We start from the raw sequence: 21,426 nt of genomic DNA on the forward strand, positions 1-21,426 counted from the left end.
TGCCAAGACAAAGTGTTCCTGCCCTGCAGAATGCTGAGTTGAAGGAGAACTTTGAATCCAACACAAGAGAAATTACCTGTAGTGGTAAAACTAAATGAATTGTGTCAGAAGACAGCATTTGTCATTGCGAATGGCACTCGAGAGCTCTCTGTGTACTTCAGTGGGATCCCATAATATGCGCAATGAAAAAATGCTTAAAGTTAAACACCAAAGAATCATATTATGAAACCAGAAGGGATGCATTCTAAACATATGCATATAGCTTAGGAATTAGCTGGCATAAGTAGTCCCAAAATGTGTACTGGAAAAAGCAAATCTAGGAATGGGATCATCTCCTGTGTAAAAATGGGGGAAATATAATATTAAACATCCTCAAAATTTCCTGAAAATGTTACTGTATTTCCTGTAATTCTGGTAAAGGCATTCTTTCTCAATAACCAGCAGCGAGCACGAAACTTCTAAAAACAGCCAACCAGGCCTCCCCACAGCACCCTGAGTGAGATCACTGGAAAACGATGACAGCGTCGTCCCTAAGATCGTTCCAATCAAATGTCTGATTTCCCACAGCAAGCCTAATTGTGACATGAACAGCTGTCAGCCACCAAATTAGAGGAAACTGTCATTTTACAGATTTCACCAACATTGGCTTGTCCTGTTTCCATGCCTTTGCTCGAGAGACTGTTTTCAAAGAAATCTTCAGGGAGAGGTTTTCAATTTCCAAGCAGGGAGTCCCTCAAGTTATTTGGCCAATAGGCTATAGGTGAAAGACATTTGTCAGAACAAGAATCCCAAATGGATATTTATTGAATGCCAAACTTAAGTACATAAAAATGTCTAGGACGCAATTCCTTTAGTCCTGCAAGAATTGTATGAAGTAACTATTACAATTGTTTTTAAAATAAGCATGTTTAATACAATAGTTCTCCCTTGTCCATGGGAGCTTATGTTCCATCCCCCCCAGGGGATGCCTGAAACCTCAGATAGGTACCTAACCCAATGTAGACTACGTTTTTTTCTTATGTATACATACTTTTTCACGTAAAGAAAGCACTTTATGGCTGCTTCTTAGCATATCCAAATCACTACTTTTGTGCTGTGGGGCCATCGTTAAGTAACATAAGGGAACACAAGCTCTGTGATACAGCAACAGTAGATGGTAACCAGTCAAAGGCAGAGTATCACCATGTTCGAACTCAGCCAAGGACATGCACGTGGGACAACTCTAAATTTTGTCACTCTGATTGTGTCTGTGATAATGCACAAAAATCTATTCGGAGCTTACAAATGAAGTTTGGTGAGCGAGCAAATTCACAAATACAGAATCTGTGAATAACGAGGACTGATTGTCTATGTCGAAAATAAGAGTCTGGGTGTATAATCAGTCATTCTGTATGTGTCTGCGTAATTCTTTCTGTTAGGTTAGTAGTTGAATTTGTTGACATGACAAAACCAGATCTTATTGGAAGTAAAATTTCCATGAGAAGTGTGAAAGCCATGCACGGCATGCCTCAGCTTCATGATCTGCGGAAGAACCTCATTGTGCAACTGTCTTGACTTCTCAATATGTCTTCCAGGTTTTTCAGGGATGTGGCCAACCCAAACCTGCTCCAGCCCTCAGATCTGCCCGTTCCGCTCCTGAAAATTTTAATACACGGTTCAGGCCTTACAATCCTGAGGAAAGACCGACAACCGCCGCAGGCACGAGCCTGGACCGGCTGGTGAGTTCTCTCGGACTGATGGCCACATGGCCACTTCCTGTTACCAAGGTCATTCTTCAAGACATGATGGGGAAAAGTTGGTTGTAAAAGTCATCTCATTTTTATATCTGCTTCTAGTTTTAATTAGAATGTTGAAAAGTAATGAGAGCTTCCTTTTAGGTCAAGAATTAGATTATTTAAGAAGTCTTAATCACCATTAATCTACTCATGCAAAGGCCAAATTTTCAACTTCATATTCCTTCTGAAATATTAATTTGAAGACTAAGTTCCTACTATATCTTCCAGTGATATAATTATACAATAGCACATTTCTTATTCATCTGCTTCAGTTATTTATTCAATTATAATAGTGTAACTTTATTATGAATTCTCCTTATATGTACAGTTTTCTGTCCGAAAGACCTTGCCAAGGGACCCCAAATCAAGGTTACCACCATTTATGGTTTGTGCATGTGTGTGTGTGTGTCTTTTAAAAGTTGGAATCCCTAGAAATAGTAACTCTGATCCATTTAACTGTGTGTCAGGGAATCAAATGATATGTAGCATCAAAGCAATTTCCTTGGAGAATACTGTTATAAACATAGTAAACACAATTTTTAATGTGTTTTAAAAATCAAATTTTACTATAAAAAAATGAAAATTTCAATTTCAGAGAAATACCGCTTGATTATTTTCAATGCACTTTATAATATTTATAGCACTATAAACAATTTATACACCTGTAATTTTAAGTACTGTTGATGTTGCTTTGCCACTTATCTTGATATAAAATTAGCAGATGAGAACCTTAAGGTCATAAAGTATTTGAACCACATGGGATTATGTCATGTAAACTAGATCTCAGTTCCCAGTTACAAAAATACTTTTATTAAGTCACTGTAATAAATTACTTTATCATTTTAGTTATTCTTCTGCAGTGCAGAGCTCACAAGATTAAGTTGGTTGAGTTAGGCCTCAAAGTAAGTACATAGCAGCAATTCACTCCATAAAAATCAAATGTACTCACAATATAAAGGCCTATCCACAAAGTGCCAATGTGAAGGGGTAAGTGGAATTGCAAGCCACTAAATTATGTTATAAATTTATTATAGTTTGTAGGCAAATAAACCCCCCTCTTTCATGTATGTTTTGAAAAAGGAATTCTCTGGGTAATTACTTCAACCCCTACTTTACCTTGGTAATAGCTATTCTCTAGTCACCATTTCAGGAAAAGTTTAAAATTAGTCACCTTTTTTCTATTAAGTGACCGATTAGGTTTCTCCAAACAACTAGCCAGTTGTTTAAAGAAAATGATGGTTTCATAAGATTACATTGTTTGGGGTTTTAATTTATAAACTCCTTTGTATGTCTAGAGCCTTTTAACCAGAAGCAAAAATGGTGAGTACGAGTTTGATCTTTCTCTCTCTTTTTGTTTCCATTTTCATTGGCTCTAGCTTAGTTATTAGAACAATTCAGGCTTTTTGGATTTTTCATAAACCCTCATGTAAGAACTGGGACACAACAAAGATCGTAAGTTGTGCCTGTAGATGACAATACTGTATTATGCACCTAAAAACCTGTTAGGAGGGTACATCTCATGTTAAGTGCTCTTACCACAACAAAATAAAATTTAAAAACAATTTGGGTACATTGCACACTTAGTTAAAGTTTCATGGAATTTGAACAATATAATATTATCTATGACTACTAATTTTTTTTTCCTTTTGAAATAGCACAGTTTTATCTTCTCTCCAGGAGAAATGACTACACACAAACATGCACACACACACACACACACACACACACTCAAACAGGGGAAGTGGAGCAAGAAAAATATTTTTCTCAAGACAACAATATTTGTGCAATTTAGCACAACCTAAATAAAGCATCAACATTTTGAGAATTTCACATGATGTCTAAAATTTGGTAGAGAAGGAAACTGAAATTTGAACCTTTTATAAAGGAACTTACTGGTGATCTTCAAAATGCCCCAGCTATAAAGAGCTTAAAGAGGTACTGGCAAATAACAAACTGATTTAGGTTCTCCTATTTTATGTGCCTCCCCCAAGAAATATATTTTAGTCCATGTTTTTCTAAAAGGAATTGGTAAATCATGAACAAGGACCAGACTGAGGGCCTAAGGACCGGATTCATTGCATAAGAATCTAAATCAATAAGCCAATTTCATTCCAAAATGTCCTATGACAGCCCGTAGTGCTTCCTTCTTTATTGGCATGACCTTAGGCCCTGTGAGGAAGAATAGCAAGTTTTCTTCATTTTCTATTGAATCAAATACTGATTCCTAAACTGTAAGAATTAGCAACTGGTAATTCACAGCCAGTCATAAACCCCTCGGGAGATCCCTTCCCAGCCCCTACGAGCAGGAGATTCTTTCCAACCGAAAGCAGCTATGCAAGGTTATTCTTGGGACACACAAGCGAGACCGAAGCTCACATCGTACTTTCGGTTTGCAGCCCTTGCGGCCCCAAGGTTTTCTTCCCTTTGTGGACCCAACATAGCTCTGGACCGTGCAAGGTGAAGGAGGAGGCTTGGCCAGCGAGTGCTGTGTGACAGTCACACACAGTCCTCTTCACGACACAGGCTTAGGCAAGGCCTCCTGATGGGTCTGCGCCACGGTGCATCCTTGTTTGTAAACAAGTCTGCTGCTACCTACCCCTGTTTTAAGAGTCCCCCGAAACCACATTTCCTAAATATTTACAAGAAGCATACATCCCAGAAAAGGAGACTAACTGGGAAGACTTCCAATTCCTCTGGGTGCTTCAGCAGGAAAATGCTTCAGGGGACCCCAGCGAAGGAGCATTTCAATTGCCCCGCCCCTTTCACCAAAGTGAAAATAACTGTGAAGTTCTCAGAGAATTTCTTCTTCACTACCATTTAAAATGGGTACCTGAGATATTAATTTTGGTATCTGTTGGTAGCTGTTCTTGTATCTGTTATTGTGACACTAATTTTTATGTGAACTGATAATTATGAGGTTTTAGAAATAAAGCTCCTAACCCCAAGCTGGGTAGACTGCTGCTGAAACTTATGTAAAATCATTGAAAACCAAACAAACTGCCTCATAAAAAATACATCTATTCCTCTGTTACTTTGAACCTCTATTGTATTTAAAAGGAAACATGTAAACCCCTTTATGTCTCTAAGAAACATTTCCATTTGTGTCTTTTTAGTGGAGGTAAGAGTTCCATTACTTTAAAGTTATATGGGCATAAAAAGTAGTTTAGATCATCAGTAGCTTTCATACATAACTACCCAAATGTTATTATCCAATAATGAATGAATGCATTGGTTAAATTCAGCTGCTGATGGGAAGCTGACTCATCAGAGAATATCACAGCCCTTCTTGCCAGCAGCCGTTATTTCTTGGGGACATTAATGTCATCCACTAATTTGGATAACAGCCCTGTTCAACCATCACGTGCCTCCTGTTACCAACACTCAACCTGCCGGTGCGTCAGCCCCTGAGGCGCATTATGTGTTTTAGTTAAATAGACCAGAGGGGATTATTTATTTGCATGAAGGAAGAGATTGGTTCTCTTCTCTTGTCGTGACTTTGTACTTTGTGAATTCTCTTAAAGAACTTGATATAAAACGATGCCTTTTTAAAGACCTTCGCTGGAAGCACAGAATCTAAACATAAATCAACACAAAATATCTCCGTTTTTATGGCCGGAGCATACAGAAGTATTTCAGATTATCCTTTGTAGAAGGCAATTAGTTGTGCGGCTCAGAGCCTCAGAGCACAGCATGCTGGATACGCCCCGGACACACTTGGGCAGGAGTGTCTTCTTTACTCCAGCAGATTCCTTACAGCACAAATGTACTTTAAATTGTGTGTCTTAGAGGAATGTATTTTATAAAAGTAGACTAACAAAAAAGAAACAGACTTGGAATGAATTCAAGTTGGAGATGCTTTAGAGCAATGAATCTCCAGTAAGTATCGATATTGTACTGTATGTGCAGATTTCTTAACTATTCCACTGCTCAATCAAAGGGAGTTTGGGGTGGGCATGGCGGGGCGGGGGCAGGGACCAGCCTGCCAAGCTAAACGTTGTACCTGTGCTGTGCTATTATGTATAGAATAATCTCTCTTTCTTTTTCCTTTGAATTTGTTTTCCTCTTGCTTCCCAGAGGATTGTGTGGAGGACAATGCAACATAGTGTAAGCTTTGGTCTTCTTATTCTTTCTCTCATTGCCATTTGTCTTTGTAACAGTCATTCCAGAGAGTTTATGAGAATTTCCACCTCCACCTCCTCTTTCCAAATTGCCCTAGGGAGCCCGATGAACACTGCGCACGACCAGTGAATGGGTTTAGTGACAGCCTCTCTTGGTGTTTATGGTTAACAACCATTTGGTATTCTTTCCCAACCGCAAGGTGTTCATTCTAAGCTTCGTGTGAGACTAGCTCATTTGGTGGCTGACTTAAATTCTACCCTAATATTCAGACTGCGTGTAGTCTGCAGGAAAAACTAGCTCTTCCCTGATAGAATATAGGGGGGCAAGAGTAGCTTTATAGCTGTGAGTACATGAAACACAGAGCTTATTCCTGTGGTGTCATTTATTAATTATTGTGTCATTTTCATGTGAACAACTGTATGTCTACTTTTTGCCTCAGCCTGGGTATGGCTTTTTGTTTGCGTGCTGGGTGAATTAATTACCTCACTAATAAAAACAAACCAACCTCAGCTCTCGTGCATAAGGAGCTAATTTTCCCATTAACTGGAACATAGAGAGTTTAGGAAGTTAAGAAATAGTTTTTGCTAGAAGTTGTTTACTCTTTTTTATCCCTCCTTGAATTTACTGACAGCACTTAGGGAGGGAGCATTGGGTATTTTTTACTACAAAGTAGCTGGTATGGGGGCTGAGGGCAAGAATGCGGAGGTCCTCTTACTTGACTTTACATATTAACCATAATAATTAAAGAGTGAAGTTACCTAATCTGATTTTTCATAATACCTTCCATGCTGGTAATACCCTATAATAAAGACATGAACCCTTTGTTGAATCATGGACCCAAGACAGGAAGCGACTCTCACCTGCTGGGCACATATTTCTCCCTGCGGCACCCTCGAGACGTCATGGTGTTGCACGTCCGCCTGGCCTTATGTTCAGGCAATGGCAACGCCGTGTCTAAAATTCCTCCTTTAAAATTCACAGAGAAGGAAATTGTTTGCGGAGTAGAATCCCCTTTCATTCCCTCAGGTCTCTGAGCCCAGGGCAGTTTGGACGAGGTGAAAAAGTGAAGAGGTGAATCTGGAACAGGAAAACACTAGAAGGAAAGACCTTGAGAAAGGAAGGGGGACAACAGAAAACTTCAGGTCCCCGGGCGCTAAATGGGAAATGGGAGGAGACAACATCACGGGGGGCGGGGGGCGGGGGGAGACAGGCCAGGGTTCTATTAGTTTGGTCCAATTGATTTAACGAGAGAAGCTCCTGTTCAGAGAGTATGTGCCTGCCCTTCCCAACGCGTTCTCTTGATAAGTCCAGGTTTTCCAGCGGTTGAGCCAGTTCAGTCTCCTCGTCTACTGGTTATGATACTCGCAGCTTCCCCCGAGAGGACTGACTTCCTTGAACGTATGAGAATGAATGTGAATCATGGGATCGCCCCACCTGCAGGGCTTCCCAACTTGCCCCCATAATATTCTTTAGCCTCCACACCTCTCCCCCAAAACAGGTGTCTGTGACTGATATGGTTCTCCAAAAAATACAATTTCTTAAATATATTGGTATACCAGTAGTGGAAGTGTTGTTCATATTATTGCATATAGATTTAAGTACTTGCAAAATAGCAAGATACGCACTTTATTTTTATTGTTTTGAAACAAAAATGGGCAAAGCAACTCACACTCTGGCATCATTTTCTGCCTGATGATTAATACAAGTTTCAGTGTAAAGTGCTGGTCATAAAAATGTTCTTGCATGCCTCTCTGGGGCCATTTTGGTGTGATTTAGGAAGTCTTGGTTGTAAGGATTCGGGAAACTGTTGTTCGTTTTAAATTGCCATGGCATTTCATTGTCACCTCTAAGGATTCTGCATCCGGCTCAATCCACTCTTTTGCATTTCAAAAGGTTGCCTGGCCATGTTTAAGAAACTGCTTTATTATCCAGAGCCTCAGCCGCTATTTTGGGGTGAAACTGATATATTCCACCTTGACACAGACAGATACACACACATCAGTCTTTGCTTGGCCCGGACAGAAAAAAGTAAAACCTCAGCTACAACAGTAGACCAGAATCTCCACTTTAATTAGTTTTCTAAAGACAAATGGGTCAAGGCCAGACTGGCTTTCAGCCTCTGCTGCAGCTGAATAAATTAAGCTCCATGCGCCCCAGCAAACAAGCGGTGACTGCTCCATCCACTTCAGACTGCAAACTGCCCAGTCTTGCCTGAACTTGCTTTATCTGTTTGCTGTAAAACCCCACTGAGACACCCCAGTTTCATTTTTCAATGAACCCTGGGTTATAACAGCGGCAAAATACAGTGAGCTTTCAAAGCAGGGAGAAAATACAAAACATTAAAATCAATCCACCCCTCTCATTCGGTCTCGGTTTCTGGCTTCCGCCCTCCCCCAGGCGACAAGAGGGGCGTGTGGGAGCAGAGAGAGTTGCCTGACACAAGTTTCCTTCCATTTAGGAGGCTCGTGGTTGATGAGGCCCGAGCGGCGGCTCTCACGAGACACACATATAAAATGATAGCTTATCTTCAGGGCATTCTGATTATTCCCAGGGCTACGGGCTTGGAGGATGCCCACATCTAATTCAGTGGTACACGCTACTGAAGACCAGAGTGGAATGTGGGCTCCTTAGGCAGAACTTTCGGCTCACACCCAATGGACAGTAGACAATTGTTATATCCTTGGGAAGCTATTATTTCAGGCATATGGAAGATTAGAGAAAAGAGGAGGAGCATAGACCTCTCTCTGAGCTTAGGCAAGGCCTTGGTTAATTGCATCAGGCTATACACCACAGGGAGAAAACAGAGGAATAGTCCTGCTGGCTGCAGAGCTTCCTGGGAGATGCTGAAGCTCATTCCACACCACTGCCTTAAAACACATTCCGAGAGTCATATGGATTCTGGCAATAAAATAAAGTCATGCCATAGATTTTAAAATGGGAAAACTTTTGCACCCCTTCTGATACGTATAAGGGGTGTGAAATCATGTTGGGGGAGTAATTTTACCAACAAAACCACTGGCAACTCTGTGTCAAACTTTCCTTTGTTCTTAGAAACATTGAAGCAAGAGCTTTGCTGACCTCTGACTGTCATAAAAATGAAATGTTACGCTTTAAGACCCCAAATATGGCTATATAGATTTTATATCTACTTTATGGTGGGTTGATATGCTTATTGTCCCCTTCAGACTTGAAAATTTCTTTCAGAATTCCTAGACTTCCACTAAACCGAAATTGACACATTCTATAGGTATCAATCGACTAACAAATATATTTATGTTCTTTTCTGTTGCATAGCACCTAAGAAAACTACGTACTGTGTACAATGTGCATGATAGCATGTTGTTAGTGCTAGCATTACCACAAAGACAAGAATCACTGTTTGCAAAATACATTGCTTATCAAAGCAATTAGAGACACAGGCCCTCCTCAAAGGCACCGTATCTAGTGTAGAGCCTCACAAAACATTTTCATGCAGGGAAGAGGAACTTGATTTTGAAATCTGAGATAGACCACAGCAATAGAGAATATGTGGAAGGTATGTTAACCGATGAATCATCATTGACCAAATACGCAAACTGAAAACCATCTGTAGCAGCTTTCATATAGGCCGTATCAAATAGCTCATCTTCCCATCTCATGCCAGAACTTTTTGCCCATATCTTGAACAAATTACACAGAAACTTTGTTGTCAGTTCTGAACAGGTCAGATGAACCCATCATTCGTTCACACTCATTCACAATGCTTTTCCTTCCTTCAGCTGCGTCATGGGTGTTTTGGCAGGTCGGTTATGAAAGCATGAATAGACCAGCCGTACTACACTGCTCAAACCATATCTTTTAAAATATGTGTTCATGAGAGGTATCGCTTGACACAGACCTTTTATTAAATTATTGAACAGCTTAAAGAACATTTTCCTTGTCATGGGAAATCTGCAGTAATTTTTTCTCGTAGCTGTCCGAGACATTCGCGCCGCAAGTCCCAAATGTGGTGTTCACACTTACCAGAGAGAGAGCTGAAGGAATGGGATATTTTCTAAATACTGGTTTTGATAGATTTGCTGTATAATCAATCAGCTTTTAACTGGCTCTTGGGCCCATGGAATACATTTTAAAGCTCTGGGAATTTGGCTATTCCCATCACACACTTGGACACTCTTTACTGCTAGCAGTAAACCTCAGGCATAAATATTGTGGCGAAAACCAGATGAGAAGAAACCTGTTTGAGTGAAAATTGACTCCCCTTCATAAATGCTCAAGGTAGAAAAATACCTGCGACACACAATAATTTTTACTTAATAATTACTGAAGCTCATTTATAGGCATTATTATCAGAGGCTCTGACTTCATGGGTATTTTCTTACAAAGAGACTGGCCAACCTATTTAAAAATAAAGAGTTCTGGTTGACAGTCAATGGGTGAAAGAGCAACTGCAACAATACCACTATACTGCTGGCTAGCAAATAATTTTTTGAAAGTTGGCTGTGTGTAATATCTTTGGAAACTTTCCCAATACTGTATTGATCTAGACAGGCCAAGCTAGGCAATGCAGTACCTTAAAAAAAAAAAAAAAAAAGAAAGAAAAGCCCAAATGGCTCACAGCAACACAAGTTTATTTCTTCTTCATACCATGTGCCCATTTCGGGTGGGCTGTGGGTCAGCAGCCCACAATCCTCACCCCCACTCCAATACCCAAGGCGACACAGCAGCTATGACTGGGGCTCCGTCAGTGATAGTGACAGGGGAAACAGAGTATGTAGCAAAGATGACCATAGAAGTCCTCACCGGTATGGGGCACAGCACGCTGTTCACATCTCATTTGCCATAGCAGGTCACATGACCGAGACTACTGTCAAGAAGACAGGGATGTGTGTCCCTCTGTGTCTCACACAGAGAGTGCAAATGGACATGTTAGTGAAGAATAATATTGTCAACTGCAAACACATATGACCAAGGCAAGATTGTTTAATTAAAAAAAAAAATTTATTCCATTATTCTCTCCAACTTACTTGAATAAGAAGGAAAAAAATCTATTGTTCACTCAGCAAATATTCATTGGGCACTAATAAGAACCAAATATAGGTGACTAGGACATAATCAAAGAGCTTGCAACACTTTGGGGATGACAGACAAAACTAGCTATAATATAAATCAGACCATGTTGTGGTAAAGATTGCGTTTAGGTTATATTTATTTTTTAAAGATTTTATTTATTTATTTTTAGACAGAGAAGAAAGTAGAGGGAAAGAGGGAGAGAAACATCAATGTGTGGTTGCCTCTCACACACCCCACACTGGGGACCTGGCCCACAACCCACGCATGTGCCCTGACAGGGAATCAAACCGGTGACCCTTTGGTTTGCAGGCTGGCACTCAATCCACTGAGCCACACCAGCCAAGGCGCATTTAGATTTTTTTAGAACTCTAGGAGAAATCTAAGTCCTTGTTACAAAGGGAGTGTCTACATTGCCCTAGAAAACCAGCATCTCTTTCCTAGTCAGGTTGATTTTAGCATCGATTTCACCTACCTAAACTTTGCATTCTATCAGAATTCAACTAGAGCAAAGGAGTCCCACCCCAAATCTTAAGATAGTATCTCAAAGGAGGATATAAAAGGTCTTGCCAATGAGTAGGGGGAAAAAATGGCAATATAAAAACAGAGCGAGCAAAGACTTCTTTATTACCGGCATTTAAATGTCTTTCAGATACAGACAATACAAATTTTAAATGAGACTTTGATATTGCATATCGTAAGTGCTGCTCTTGGGTGACTTAATGTCATGTTTGCTTAGGCAAAGCACTTTTTCTGCTCTTCTCCTTTCTGGGTCAGCCTAGTCGAAGCAAATCAAATTGTTCTCCCGCTGTCTTTCGTGCATCATCATTTAAGATCCCCAGGAATTTGGATGCTGGAACCAGCCCTTGTCTCCTTTTACAACACCTGTTTATTTCTGATCATTCACGAAGGAGAACACTTGTCACAGGTTAATCAGGGAAATCACACAGGCTGACAACAACAACAAACTTATCGACTGAGATGAAAGTCTTGGGCATGTGTGTGCCATTTGGCTTCTTTTGCGTGGACTTTGCAAAATCGTAGAACTCTGATTCAGCGGGAAGAAAAATTACGATACAAGTTCATAAATTATGTATGTGTAATGATGCAGGAAGACAATGGCTTTGTAAGTTTTATTCTAAGGGATTTTGTCCTTCGAAAACTCCCCCAAGCAGCCTTCATTCATTTCAGTAAAGAACACTGGGCTATGCACTTGAAAAAGCTGAGCATTTCCTTTGCTTGCTCCTCACAGCAACATGAGCACTGGAGGAAAAGGGTGAACGTAAGCAGCTAGGCCAGGTTGGCAAGAAAACATACATGCGGCAAACTGCCTTAACTGGTCAACAAAAACCCAGAGGCGATGTTTGGTGTGAGACCTGTCCTCATGAACATGTTTCCCAGTACTCAGGAAAATCAAATCTTCTTTATCCAGGAGTCTCCAAGGAACCAGAAGTATTTTGTTAGGATTTTAATGGTGAGGGCACAAGGGAAAAGACCTTCATTGTCAAATAAATAAACTAAAAATGTCTCAACAGTAGTTTCATTTTAAATATTTTTCTGTTCCATGACTTTGGAAGGTGAGAGGTCAAATGAAGCTTTAGGAATAGTTTTTGAAGAAGCCAACTTTGGGTAACTTTGATCATTGTATGACAAGGAAGGGGCCCATGTGTGTATATGTGTAAGTGTTTAGTTTTTAATTAAGATATACTCGTGGTGACCAGTAATAAGTGAACAACCAGAGATTGTTACAGTTACTTATCAAATGGTAGCTGAAGCATACTTTCATATAAATGTCTGTGATTCATCACTACCTTTAAAAATTTTTTTAATTGTACTTTTTCCATTACCATTTAATCCTCTTATACTCCTCTCCCCTGCAACTGTGTGGCTACTGGTGTCCATGCCCATGAGTCCTTTTCTGTTTTTGCTCAGTCCCTCCACCCGCTGCATTCCCCCCACCTTCTGTCATCCTGCCTCTATCTATGAGTCTGTCTTTCTTTTCCTTGTTTGTTCAGTTTGTTCATTAGATTCCCTATATGAGTGAAATCATACGGTATTTGTCTTTCTCTGACTGGCTTATTTCACCTTAGCATAATGTTCTCCAGGTCCGTCCACACTGTTGCAAAGGGTAAAATACTGAGTTCAAAATTCTGGCTGTGTATCCTGAGCAAATACTTAACCTTGTCATGCTTTCTAATCTGTCCAATGAGAGTAATATGCCCTAGCATGCTGGAGAGATAATGGCAGCCGATGTGCACACAGCTCTTAGCTTAGCCATTGTCCGCATGAAGCTTAGTGATTATTAATGTTATTGATCATAATGATAACAATAGATGAAGCATGGCCGCTATTGTTATTAATCAAAAACAAGAGTGACATCTAATTTCAGAGATTTCAATAATTTACTGGTAGATTGGCTTTAACACAAAGCAGGCAGGTAAGCCCCATTGCCCCAGCCCTTGCTCTTTGTAGAAAGTGGCTGCTTTGGCTCCATGCCTCAACTTTATGCAGAGCGAAGGCTGCCTACAAAAGTTTTTCTTCACGTATGGAGGACTAGAAATGTGAGCTAATGCTGGCTGCCACATGGTTGTCAAAGAAAGTCAACGCTGAGTGTCTCTCAAAGGTATAGCCACGGAGCACAATGACAATGAAAAGTCCCAGGGTGAACACTGGCGAAGCTGATAAGAGGACTGAGTTCTATAAAAGTATTTGGAGAACATGCAGCCAAATGGTGGATGAAAATAACCTAGAGGAACGATGAAGTACAGAGAGGCAGGGGACTCACCAGGTCTCCAGTGACTCATCTGAGAGGCCTCCGGTCCCCACCAAGGATGGCCACTAAGAGCCTTTTTCAAACACATTTAGGCCAGGCACAGTAGAAACACCGGCAGATGACATGAAAAAAATGCAAATTAGGTGGCTGAATCAGATGCAAAGACAAACAGTATCTGAAATAGCCTTTCTTCTTCTTCTTCTTCTTTTTCTTCTTCTTCTTCTTCTTCTTCTTCTTCTTCTTCTTCTTCTTCTTCTTCTTCTTCTTCTTTTGTCACTCACTTGAAGATGAATACAGGAACAAGCTGTGGACAGTAATTTAACTGTAAAATGATCAGTGCTCCGAGAGCAGGTTTGACTGGGGGACTGACAAGCAGTTGGAAAGGGATCTGGCAGCTATTTTTACGTTCCCCCCTCTCAACCTTCTTCAAAATAAAAGGAGAAATGGGCACTAAGTTATTGAGATTTCCCCAGCAACAGAAGCCAGAACAAGAACTTGGGTTTGTTACTTCTATCCCAGATTTATGTCTACCAAAATTGTCCCACCTGCCTGACTTCCAAAATATAAGTGGTTCTAGATGGAAGCAGGATCTATCAGGATAGGCAGGATTAACAGCCTATCCTGGTGAAGGGAATAAGAAGAAGGATTCACTTTTGTGCAGTGCTTTGGGATAGACAAAGGGTTTTCACATATCTTACCTCCTTTCTAAAGGCACAAACACTGGAAACAGCTATTTGACGTGTCCCTTAAAGAGACTTCCAGGGGTGGCTTGCTGTTTCCCAGGGACCAAATGTAACAATTCTCTTCATGTCTGTGATGCTTCTATTGCTATCAAAGGACAAACAGGAGGCAAACAAACACTTCAGTGGGTTTGCTGCTATTTCATCCCTCAATTATTGCCCTCGTTAAGTCTTCACATAATGTTGTTGATAGATTTAAGGGAAATGACATGCAATGAAACCAATTTTACTGTAGACTGATATACCAAGAATTAAGTTCCTATGACATCCCACCAATGTTACAACGAAATGGTGTTGAATGAATCGCCATTTTTCGAGGATCTATTGCAGCTTCCTAAGACCCTCTGTTTGAAAAACTAAACAAGGAGAAGGAAGGGAAGCAAATGTAAATGAACCAAAAAGGCACAGGAGCAAAAAAGGAGAGACTTTATTCAGGGAACAGCTTGCAAACAGCATCCTGCAGAAAGCGGAAGTGTGCTTGGGGGAGCCAGAGAAGTCCCCTTGTATAGAGACTTTTCCCAACCACAGCTCTCATTTTGGTCCACTTCCTGTAAATGAAGTTTCCAATTTGTACAGTTCTGATTGGCCCCAATCCTGTAGTTCTGGTTGGTTGGTAGAGATGGAAATGAGGATACGCTTTGCATAGCTGTGGTCGGATGGACCAGGCCTCAGTCGCTTGGCCGAGACCAGGGCTTCCCTGCAGTGACCGACCTAGATGGCCTAAACAAGAGGGGCAGAGTGCGGGAAGCCGGAGCCCAGTCCAAGGTTCTTCCTGGTACACAGAGTACGTGAGGACCCCCCATCAGCAAATGGCTGCTGGACTCTTACTACTTATAAAATTTGGGCCCTTGTTTGACCAGGGGAGTCCACCTCAGCAGATAAATTATTTCTTGGGGTTCACATCAAATGAATCTTTCTTCTTGGGGTAGAAAGAAGGAAGGAAGAAGGGAAGGAGGGAAGGAAGGAGGGAGAGAAGGGAGAGAGGAAATTAGTTTTCCTTGCTGACACTTAGGGCTAGTTCCAGGGCCCAGAGCAACTTCCCAGGATTCCACGATGAAGCATGAGAACTTTGCTCTGGCAAAGGGACGTGAAGAAAGGATCTTTCCTGGGGAAAGGGTAGTGGGGTCTGGATGGCAATTACTGTGTGTTTCTAGAACATTAAATCAACTATCCTCCTAAATTTTCATTACATTGCTATTATCTTTGCAAAGGCTTCTTGCTGATCATGGGATTTAAGGTCTTCATTTTATATAAGTTCTTCCTATATAGTAAGAATATTATCAGGTAAATTATTTTTCATTGAACTAGTGATTAGGAGTAAAAGCTATGGCTCTATTGATTTAAAATAAGAGGCTTTCAGCATGTTATTTAAAAAGCTTGTGGGAATTATAGAAAGTCCCTTCAAGATTATTAACTTTGGTTAAACTCTTTATTACATAGTTCTGTCTTCTGTGTCCAAATCATTGCATTATCTTGAAATGCAATCAGCAATATTTCAGCCCCTATAAGCCATTGTGATGCAAAGTGGACTATGATTGATCCACAAACACCAGCCAAGTCCGGCTTTGGGTAGGCTTTAAAAACAAGACGGTTTGTTCAGGTAAGTAGAGTAAGAGGTGAATGAAGCCAGAGGCCTGATCCCTAACCTTGCTGGCCAAGGCCTCCTTCCTCACTATGAACTTGGACCATCCTCCTCAAGAGGGTGGTATGAGAACTGAGACAGCAACCAGGCAATGTGCAGATTCACCATTACCGCTACTGCGAGAAGCAACAATTTAAAACATTGGCTCTACATTCAAGGATACATAGAGTTGGAGGGACATTCAAATTCATCTAATCCAATGCCCCTACTTTAACAGTATGGATGCCAGAGTCCTGAGTGATGAAGAAACGGATGCAAAAGTCACACTGGCTTAGGGCTATTTCTTTGCATTTCAACTTTGATTCAAGTAATACATCCAGTAATGCATTTTTAAAAATAATGTCACACTAGTTGTAGTAAACTTATTTTTTAATTCTATTTTCTCCACTAAGACCAGGAATTTTGGGCATTGAGATATATGTATATATATATTCTAGGATAAGGAAAAGCTATAAGATTACAAGCACAAAGAAAAATAATATAAAATCAAACTTGTTGAATTCACTGCCTCAAAGAAGGCAGATTTTTTTTTCTCTTAATAGTTTTACTTTTCAGAAAAGTTTTAGGTTCATTGCAAAATTAAGCAGAAAGTACAGAGTTCCCATATACCCTGTGTCCCCCCCCCACCAAGGTACAGCTTCCCCCATTATCAACATCTGGCACCTGAGTGGTATACTTGTTTGTTTGTTTGTTTTATTGAAAGTCTATATTCTTTGACCAGCATCTCAATTTCCCAACCCCCCGTCCCTAACAACCACCATTCTACTCTCTGCTTCTATGAGTCTAACTTTTCTAGATCCCACATATAATTGATGTCACACAGAATTTGGCTTTCTCTGACTTATTTCACTTAGCATAATGCCTCAAGGTCGATCCATGTTGCCCCAAATGACAGGATTTCCATTTTCCTCATGGCTGAAAATATTCCGTTTTGCACGCGTGTATATATACGCATTCCACATCTTTATCAATTCATTCATTAATGGACACTTAGGTTGTTTCCATATCTACATTATTGTGAATAATGCTACAATGAACCTGGAAGCGCAGATATCTTTAGTATCCTGTGCCCTCTTCCTTGACTATATACCCAGTAGTGGGATTGCTGAATTATATGGTAGCTCTATTTTTAATTTTTTGAAGAACTTCCGTGCTGTTGTCCATAGAGGTTGAACCAATTTGCGTTCCCACCGACTGTGCACAAACATTCCCTTTCCTCCACACTCTCTCCAACCTTTACCTTCTTCTTCTTGACGACAGCCATTCTGACAGGCGTGAGGTGATGGGGTGATATACGCATTATAACTGGTAAACCTCCATTGACTCTCCTTTGCACCCAAGCTGACTGTCCTTTCGTCAGCAAAAGGAATTCTTTTCCAACTCCTGCCATTTTTCCAGAGACAACCTGGAAAAAGCACTAGAACCTTGAGTGAGTCCTTCCAACTTTCCTCTTTTAGTTAAAATGGCAGGGAGGGAAGCGCGAAGCAGACGGATAAAAATAAAGGAGATAACCTCCAAGACCCTTTCCAGTTTGCACATACCAGCATTCTGTGAGTCACGACAATTGAGTCAAAATAATTCATCCCCTCCCCTTATGAGACCGTCTAGAAATGTAAGCTCCTACTGTTATTTTGTCAACAATAACTTTCTCAAGGGACTTTAGTATTGGTAACTTAGCATCTACTAACATCAACGTGAGAGAGCAAATATTCTCAGTGTCTCCCCAAGACTCACAAATACCAAGGCATGGGGAGGAGACTTTGTAATGTCTTTCTCTGCATGCACGTTTCCATGCATAATTTTAAAAATAAGGGCCCCCTGCTTTCGTTTGGAGCCAGCTGTTTACGTAGCCCTAATATTGTTTTACTAGCTGTGTTTCTGGAAATGTCTTTTTCCTCTGTGTCAGCAAAACTGCCCTGCGGACAGGGCTGGGGACTGGTGGAGCCTCATGGAGATGATTAATTACCCAGCAAACCGCCACAGCTGGTTTACTCTTCCCGGCGCTGTGGGCCGCTTCCAGCCCTCCTCCCAGGGAAAGCACTCCCCTGTGTGCCTTCTCTCCTGCTCCATCCTTTGGATGCGCAATCCTCTGTTGCTTTCTCACTACTGTGGCTTCTCCCCTGGAACTCTAGGTAGACCGCAATACAAGACAAAAAGGTGTTTTTGTGTCACAGTTTTGCTCCTGCAGTCAGAGGAAAAACAAAAACAAAACATTCTAAAAATGCCAATCTCCTGGGAGGATGTCTACTTGCTAAACTGGCACTTCACTGTGCCCTTGGTCCCCTCTTCAAGATTTTCATTGTTACAGTAACACTGGATGATCGGATTGATGGAAAATATATTCAAAAGTGATTGAATCATTTGAGGGGAGAAGAGTTTTTTGCATTTTTTTTTTTTTTTTGCTTTATTCACAAATTGTGTGATACAAAGAAAGTGATGTGTGATCATTCCTTCCTATAAAATTGAATCTAGGTGCAAATCACTTTGCATACTTCTCCCTTTCCTTAAATAACTTCAGTGCCTCCTTTTTAGACAAAGGAGTTTAGCTGAGAAGTTTCCTCAATGTAACAAGCAGTAGGGACACACTACTGTCCTGGGGACTTTGAAACTGACTTCCCCACCCAAGCTTACTTCCTTTCCTTCCCCCTGATTTTGTTGGGAAAGAAAATAGCTGAAGGTTACCTTTCCCCTTTCCTGGAGACTCACTGCAAAGCCCATAGAGAAAGGAAGATCTGGTGTGTTGCTCTTATCTCAAAGGACAGCTCTGCTCATAGACCAGCATCTTTGAAGGGGTAGGGCCTGGACCACCTACATCAGAGGCTTATTAAAATGCAGATTCCAGAGAGCCAACCCTGAGACATAGGGTGGCCGGTGCCAGAGAGGGTGGCCGACCTGAGAGTCAGGAGACCCGGGTCTCGTCCACCTCCTGCCCGTGAATTACTCTGTGACCTCAGACAGCCCAGTTCCTCCCATTTGTAAAATAAAGGACGGTTGGACAGCAATGCTCCTACAGACCCTTGTAGTGGCACAATCACAAGCTTCTGTGGAATGTGTGACCCCACTGAACACTGACCAGTGGGTTCTGGATCACATTTTGAAGCTCCGAGAAAGAACATTGTAGGGCTGAAAGCCCAGCTGGACTAAGGCTGGTGAGACGCTTGCCACAGAAACTGGAGCCCTCAAAGTTTTATTTCTTGTTCAGAAAAAACTTTTATGCCCTTTAAGGCAGGATTCATGTTTCTTTTGTCCTGAAGTGAGTCAGAGAGGGAGACGAGAGAGAGAGAGAGAGAGAGAGAGAGAGAGAGAGAGAAGGAAGGGAGGGAGTGAGTGAGGAAAGGAAGGGAGGGAAGGAGGGAGGGAAAGAAGGAAGGAAGGAAGGAAGAAAAGAAAGAAAAAAAGAAAGAAAAGAAAGAAAGAGAGAGAGAGAAGGAAAATAAAATGTACACAAGAACATCCCATCCCAAAAGAACAGAGGTGGGGGGAAAGTCATGCTTGAACTTAAGCCTCTGAAAACATTTGGCAAAAAACTGAGTTCTCCCTGCATGTTCAATGTTCTGCATTTTCACATGAGCTCATAGTGTTCCCAGGACCCACCAGACCCCGGGCCCCTCGCTTCCTCTACCTAAAAGGATGTGGTTCCCAGGAGCGAATCTGTACCTCTCAGTACCCTTTGCAGCTGCCATTTGCTTAGCCTGGGAGACAGCCAATTCCTCCCTCGCAAGTTCACTTCCTCTTTGAGGTTGGATGTCCCAAATTATACAGCCACGGTCTTCACCAAGGGTAGGTTTATACTCCACAGGCTCTGCAGAGAGTCAGAAAATGGATCTGATCTCGACCAATTGTGCAAATGTCATGGAAATTCATGGGGGTTTTTTCCAAGAGAAAAACAACCTTTCACTCACATCATCAGACTGAATGCATCTGGGAGATCCAGAATCTTGGGTTGTCTCATAACTTCCCCCAGAAAATTTTTTTTTCTTCTCCTTCTTTCCTTACCTTGGTTTTGTTCAGGAAAGAAATCCCTGGGTCAGAAATTTTGCCCATTCCCATAAATATGACTTTTTGAACCTCCCAAGAGGCAGAAAGGAAGCCAAACGTGATTACTCAGCCTCTAAGGTTTCATCATGTGGTGATTCATCAAAGGAACTGAAGGTGCTGCACGTTTCTGAACTTAAATACGCCTTCCGAGAGGCTCCTTGGCTGTGTCGCTTTCACAGAGGAAAGCCATGGATACACAGGGATACAAGGAAGCACAGGGATACAAGGAAGACCTATACCGCCTGCTCTATCTGTATTCCCTGGACCAGTGTTGACATCGCTGTGTTTGAATAAGTTCAGCCTCATCTTCCTTCTCCTCCTCCTTCATCTTTGCTATTATCCTGGGAATGCTACATCCCCTGCCTGGGTTCTGCCTAGTAAGGATTGATAAGATCATTTTCAAAGATTATAAGGGAAGCAAACATTTTGTCTCATTTAAATCCTGTGCTTGGCCACTGACCAAGTGACCTTGGGTGAGTCCGTTGATATCTCTGATTACCTCTGATTCAGCATCTCTCAGTATTGACTCTACATGAAAATTACTTGGGAACTCAGCCCTGACTGGTGTGGCTCATTTGACTGCAGTGTCATCCCCACCCTGAAAGGTCACAGGTTCAGTCCCTGGTCCGGGCACATTCAGAAGGCAACCAATTGATATTTCTCTCCCATCAATGTCAGTGTCTTTCTCTCTCTCTCTCCTCCCCCCACCTCTCCTTTCCACTCTCTCTCTCTCTCTGGAATCAATGAATATATTCTTGAGTGAGGATTAAAAACTAAAACAATAAAACAAAATTACCTGGGCACTTTAACAAAGACTGATATCTGGGCTCTGTCCCCAGAGTTGCTGATCCATTGAGTGGGGGTGACCCAGGGCTCAGCATCGGGGACTCTCCCCAGGGGTTGCCAATGTGTAACCGATGTGGCCAACCACTGATTAGGCCCTTTTCTTCAAAGCGACGTTCCGAGACCAGCAGCATCAGTATTACCTGGGTGCCTGTTACAAACGAGGGCCCTTGGGCCCACCTCCCGCATCAGAACTTGCATTTCCACAAGGCCCCACATGATCTGAAAGTACCTCCTAGTAAGAGAAGTATAGCTCTCATCCTTTGTCTGTTAAAGGGGGATAATAATAGTCACGATGTGCTGAGCTGTGTGCTGCATGTTTTCTTTCCCTTTATAATCTCAAAAAACGTGCAGAGGAGAAACCAACTGCCTATATCGGCTTTAAGTCCTGAGCCTGCTTTCCAAGGCTCTACCGTGTCACCGCAGGGGTTTGTTGGTGTGGTGGCT

The 21,426-nt window shown here is 41.5% G+C and overlaps 1 protein-coding gene across 1 annotated transcript in view; it reads left to right on the forward strand.

Moving 5' to 3' along the window:
* The window catches only part of GPC6 (glypican 6), a 987,303-nt gene that overhangs the window by 899,740 nt on the left and 66,137 nt on the right, over window positions 1-21,426 (forward strand). Inside the window, exon 6 of the mRNA XM_054586472.1 lies at window positions 1,575-1,718. Coding sequence (XP_054442447.1) covers window positions 1,575-1,718 — 144 coding nt within the window. The remainder of the gene's footprint in view (window positions 1-1,574; window positions 1,719-21,426) is intronic.

Source organism: Pteronotus mesoamericanus, unplaced genomic scaffold (assembly GCF_021234165.1).
Source record: "Pteronotus mesoamericanus isolate MK-2021 breed Mesoamerican mustached bat unplaced genomic scaffold, CSHL_Meso_final contig_94, whole genome shotgun sequence".
NCBI classification, from domain to species: Eukaryota; Metazoa; Chordata; class Mammalia; order Chiroptera; family Mormoopidae; genus Pteronotus; species Pteronotus mesoamericanus.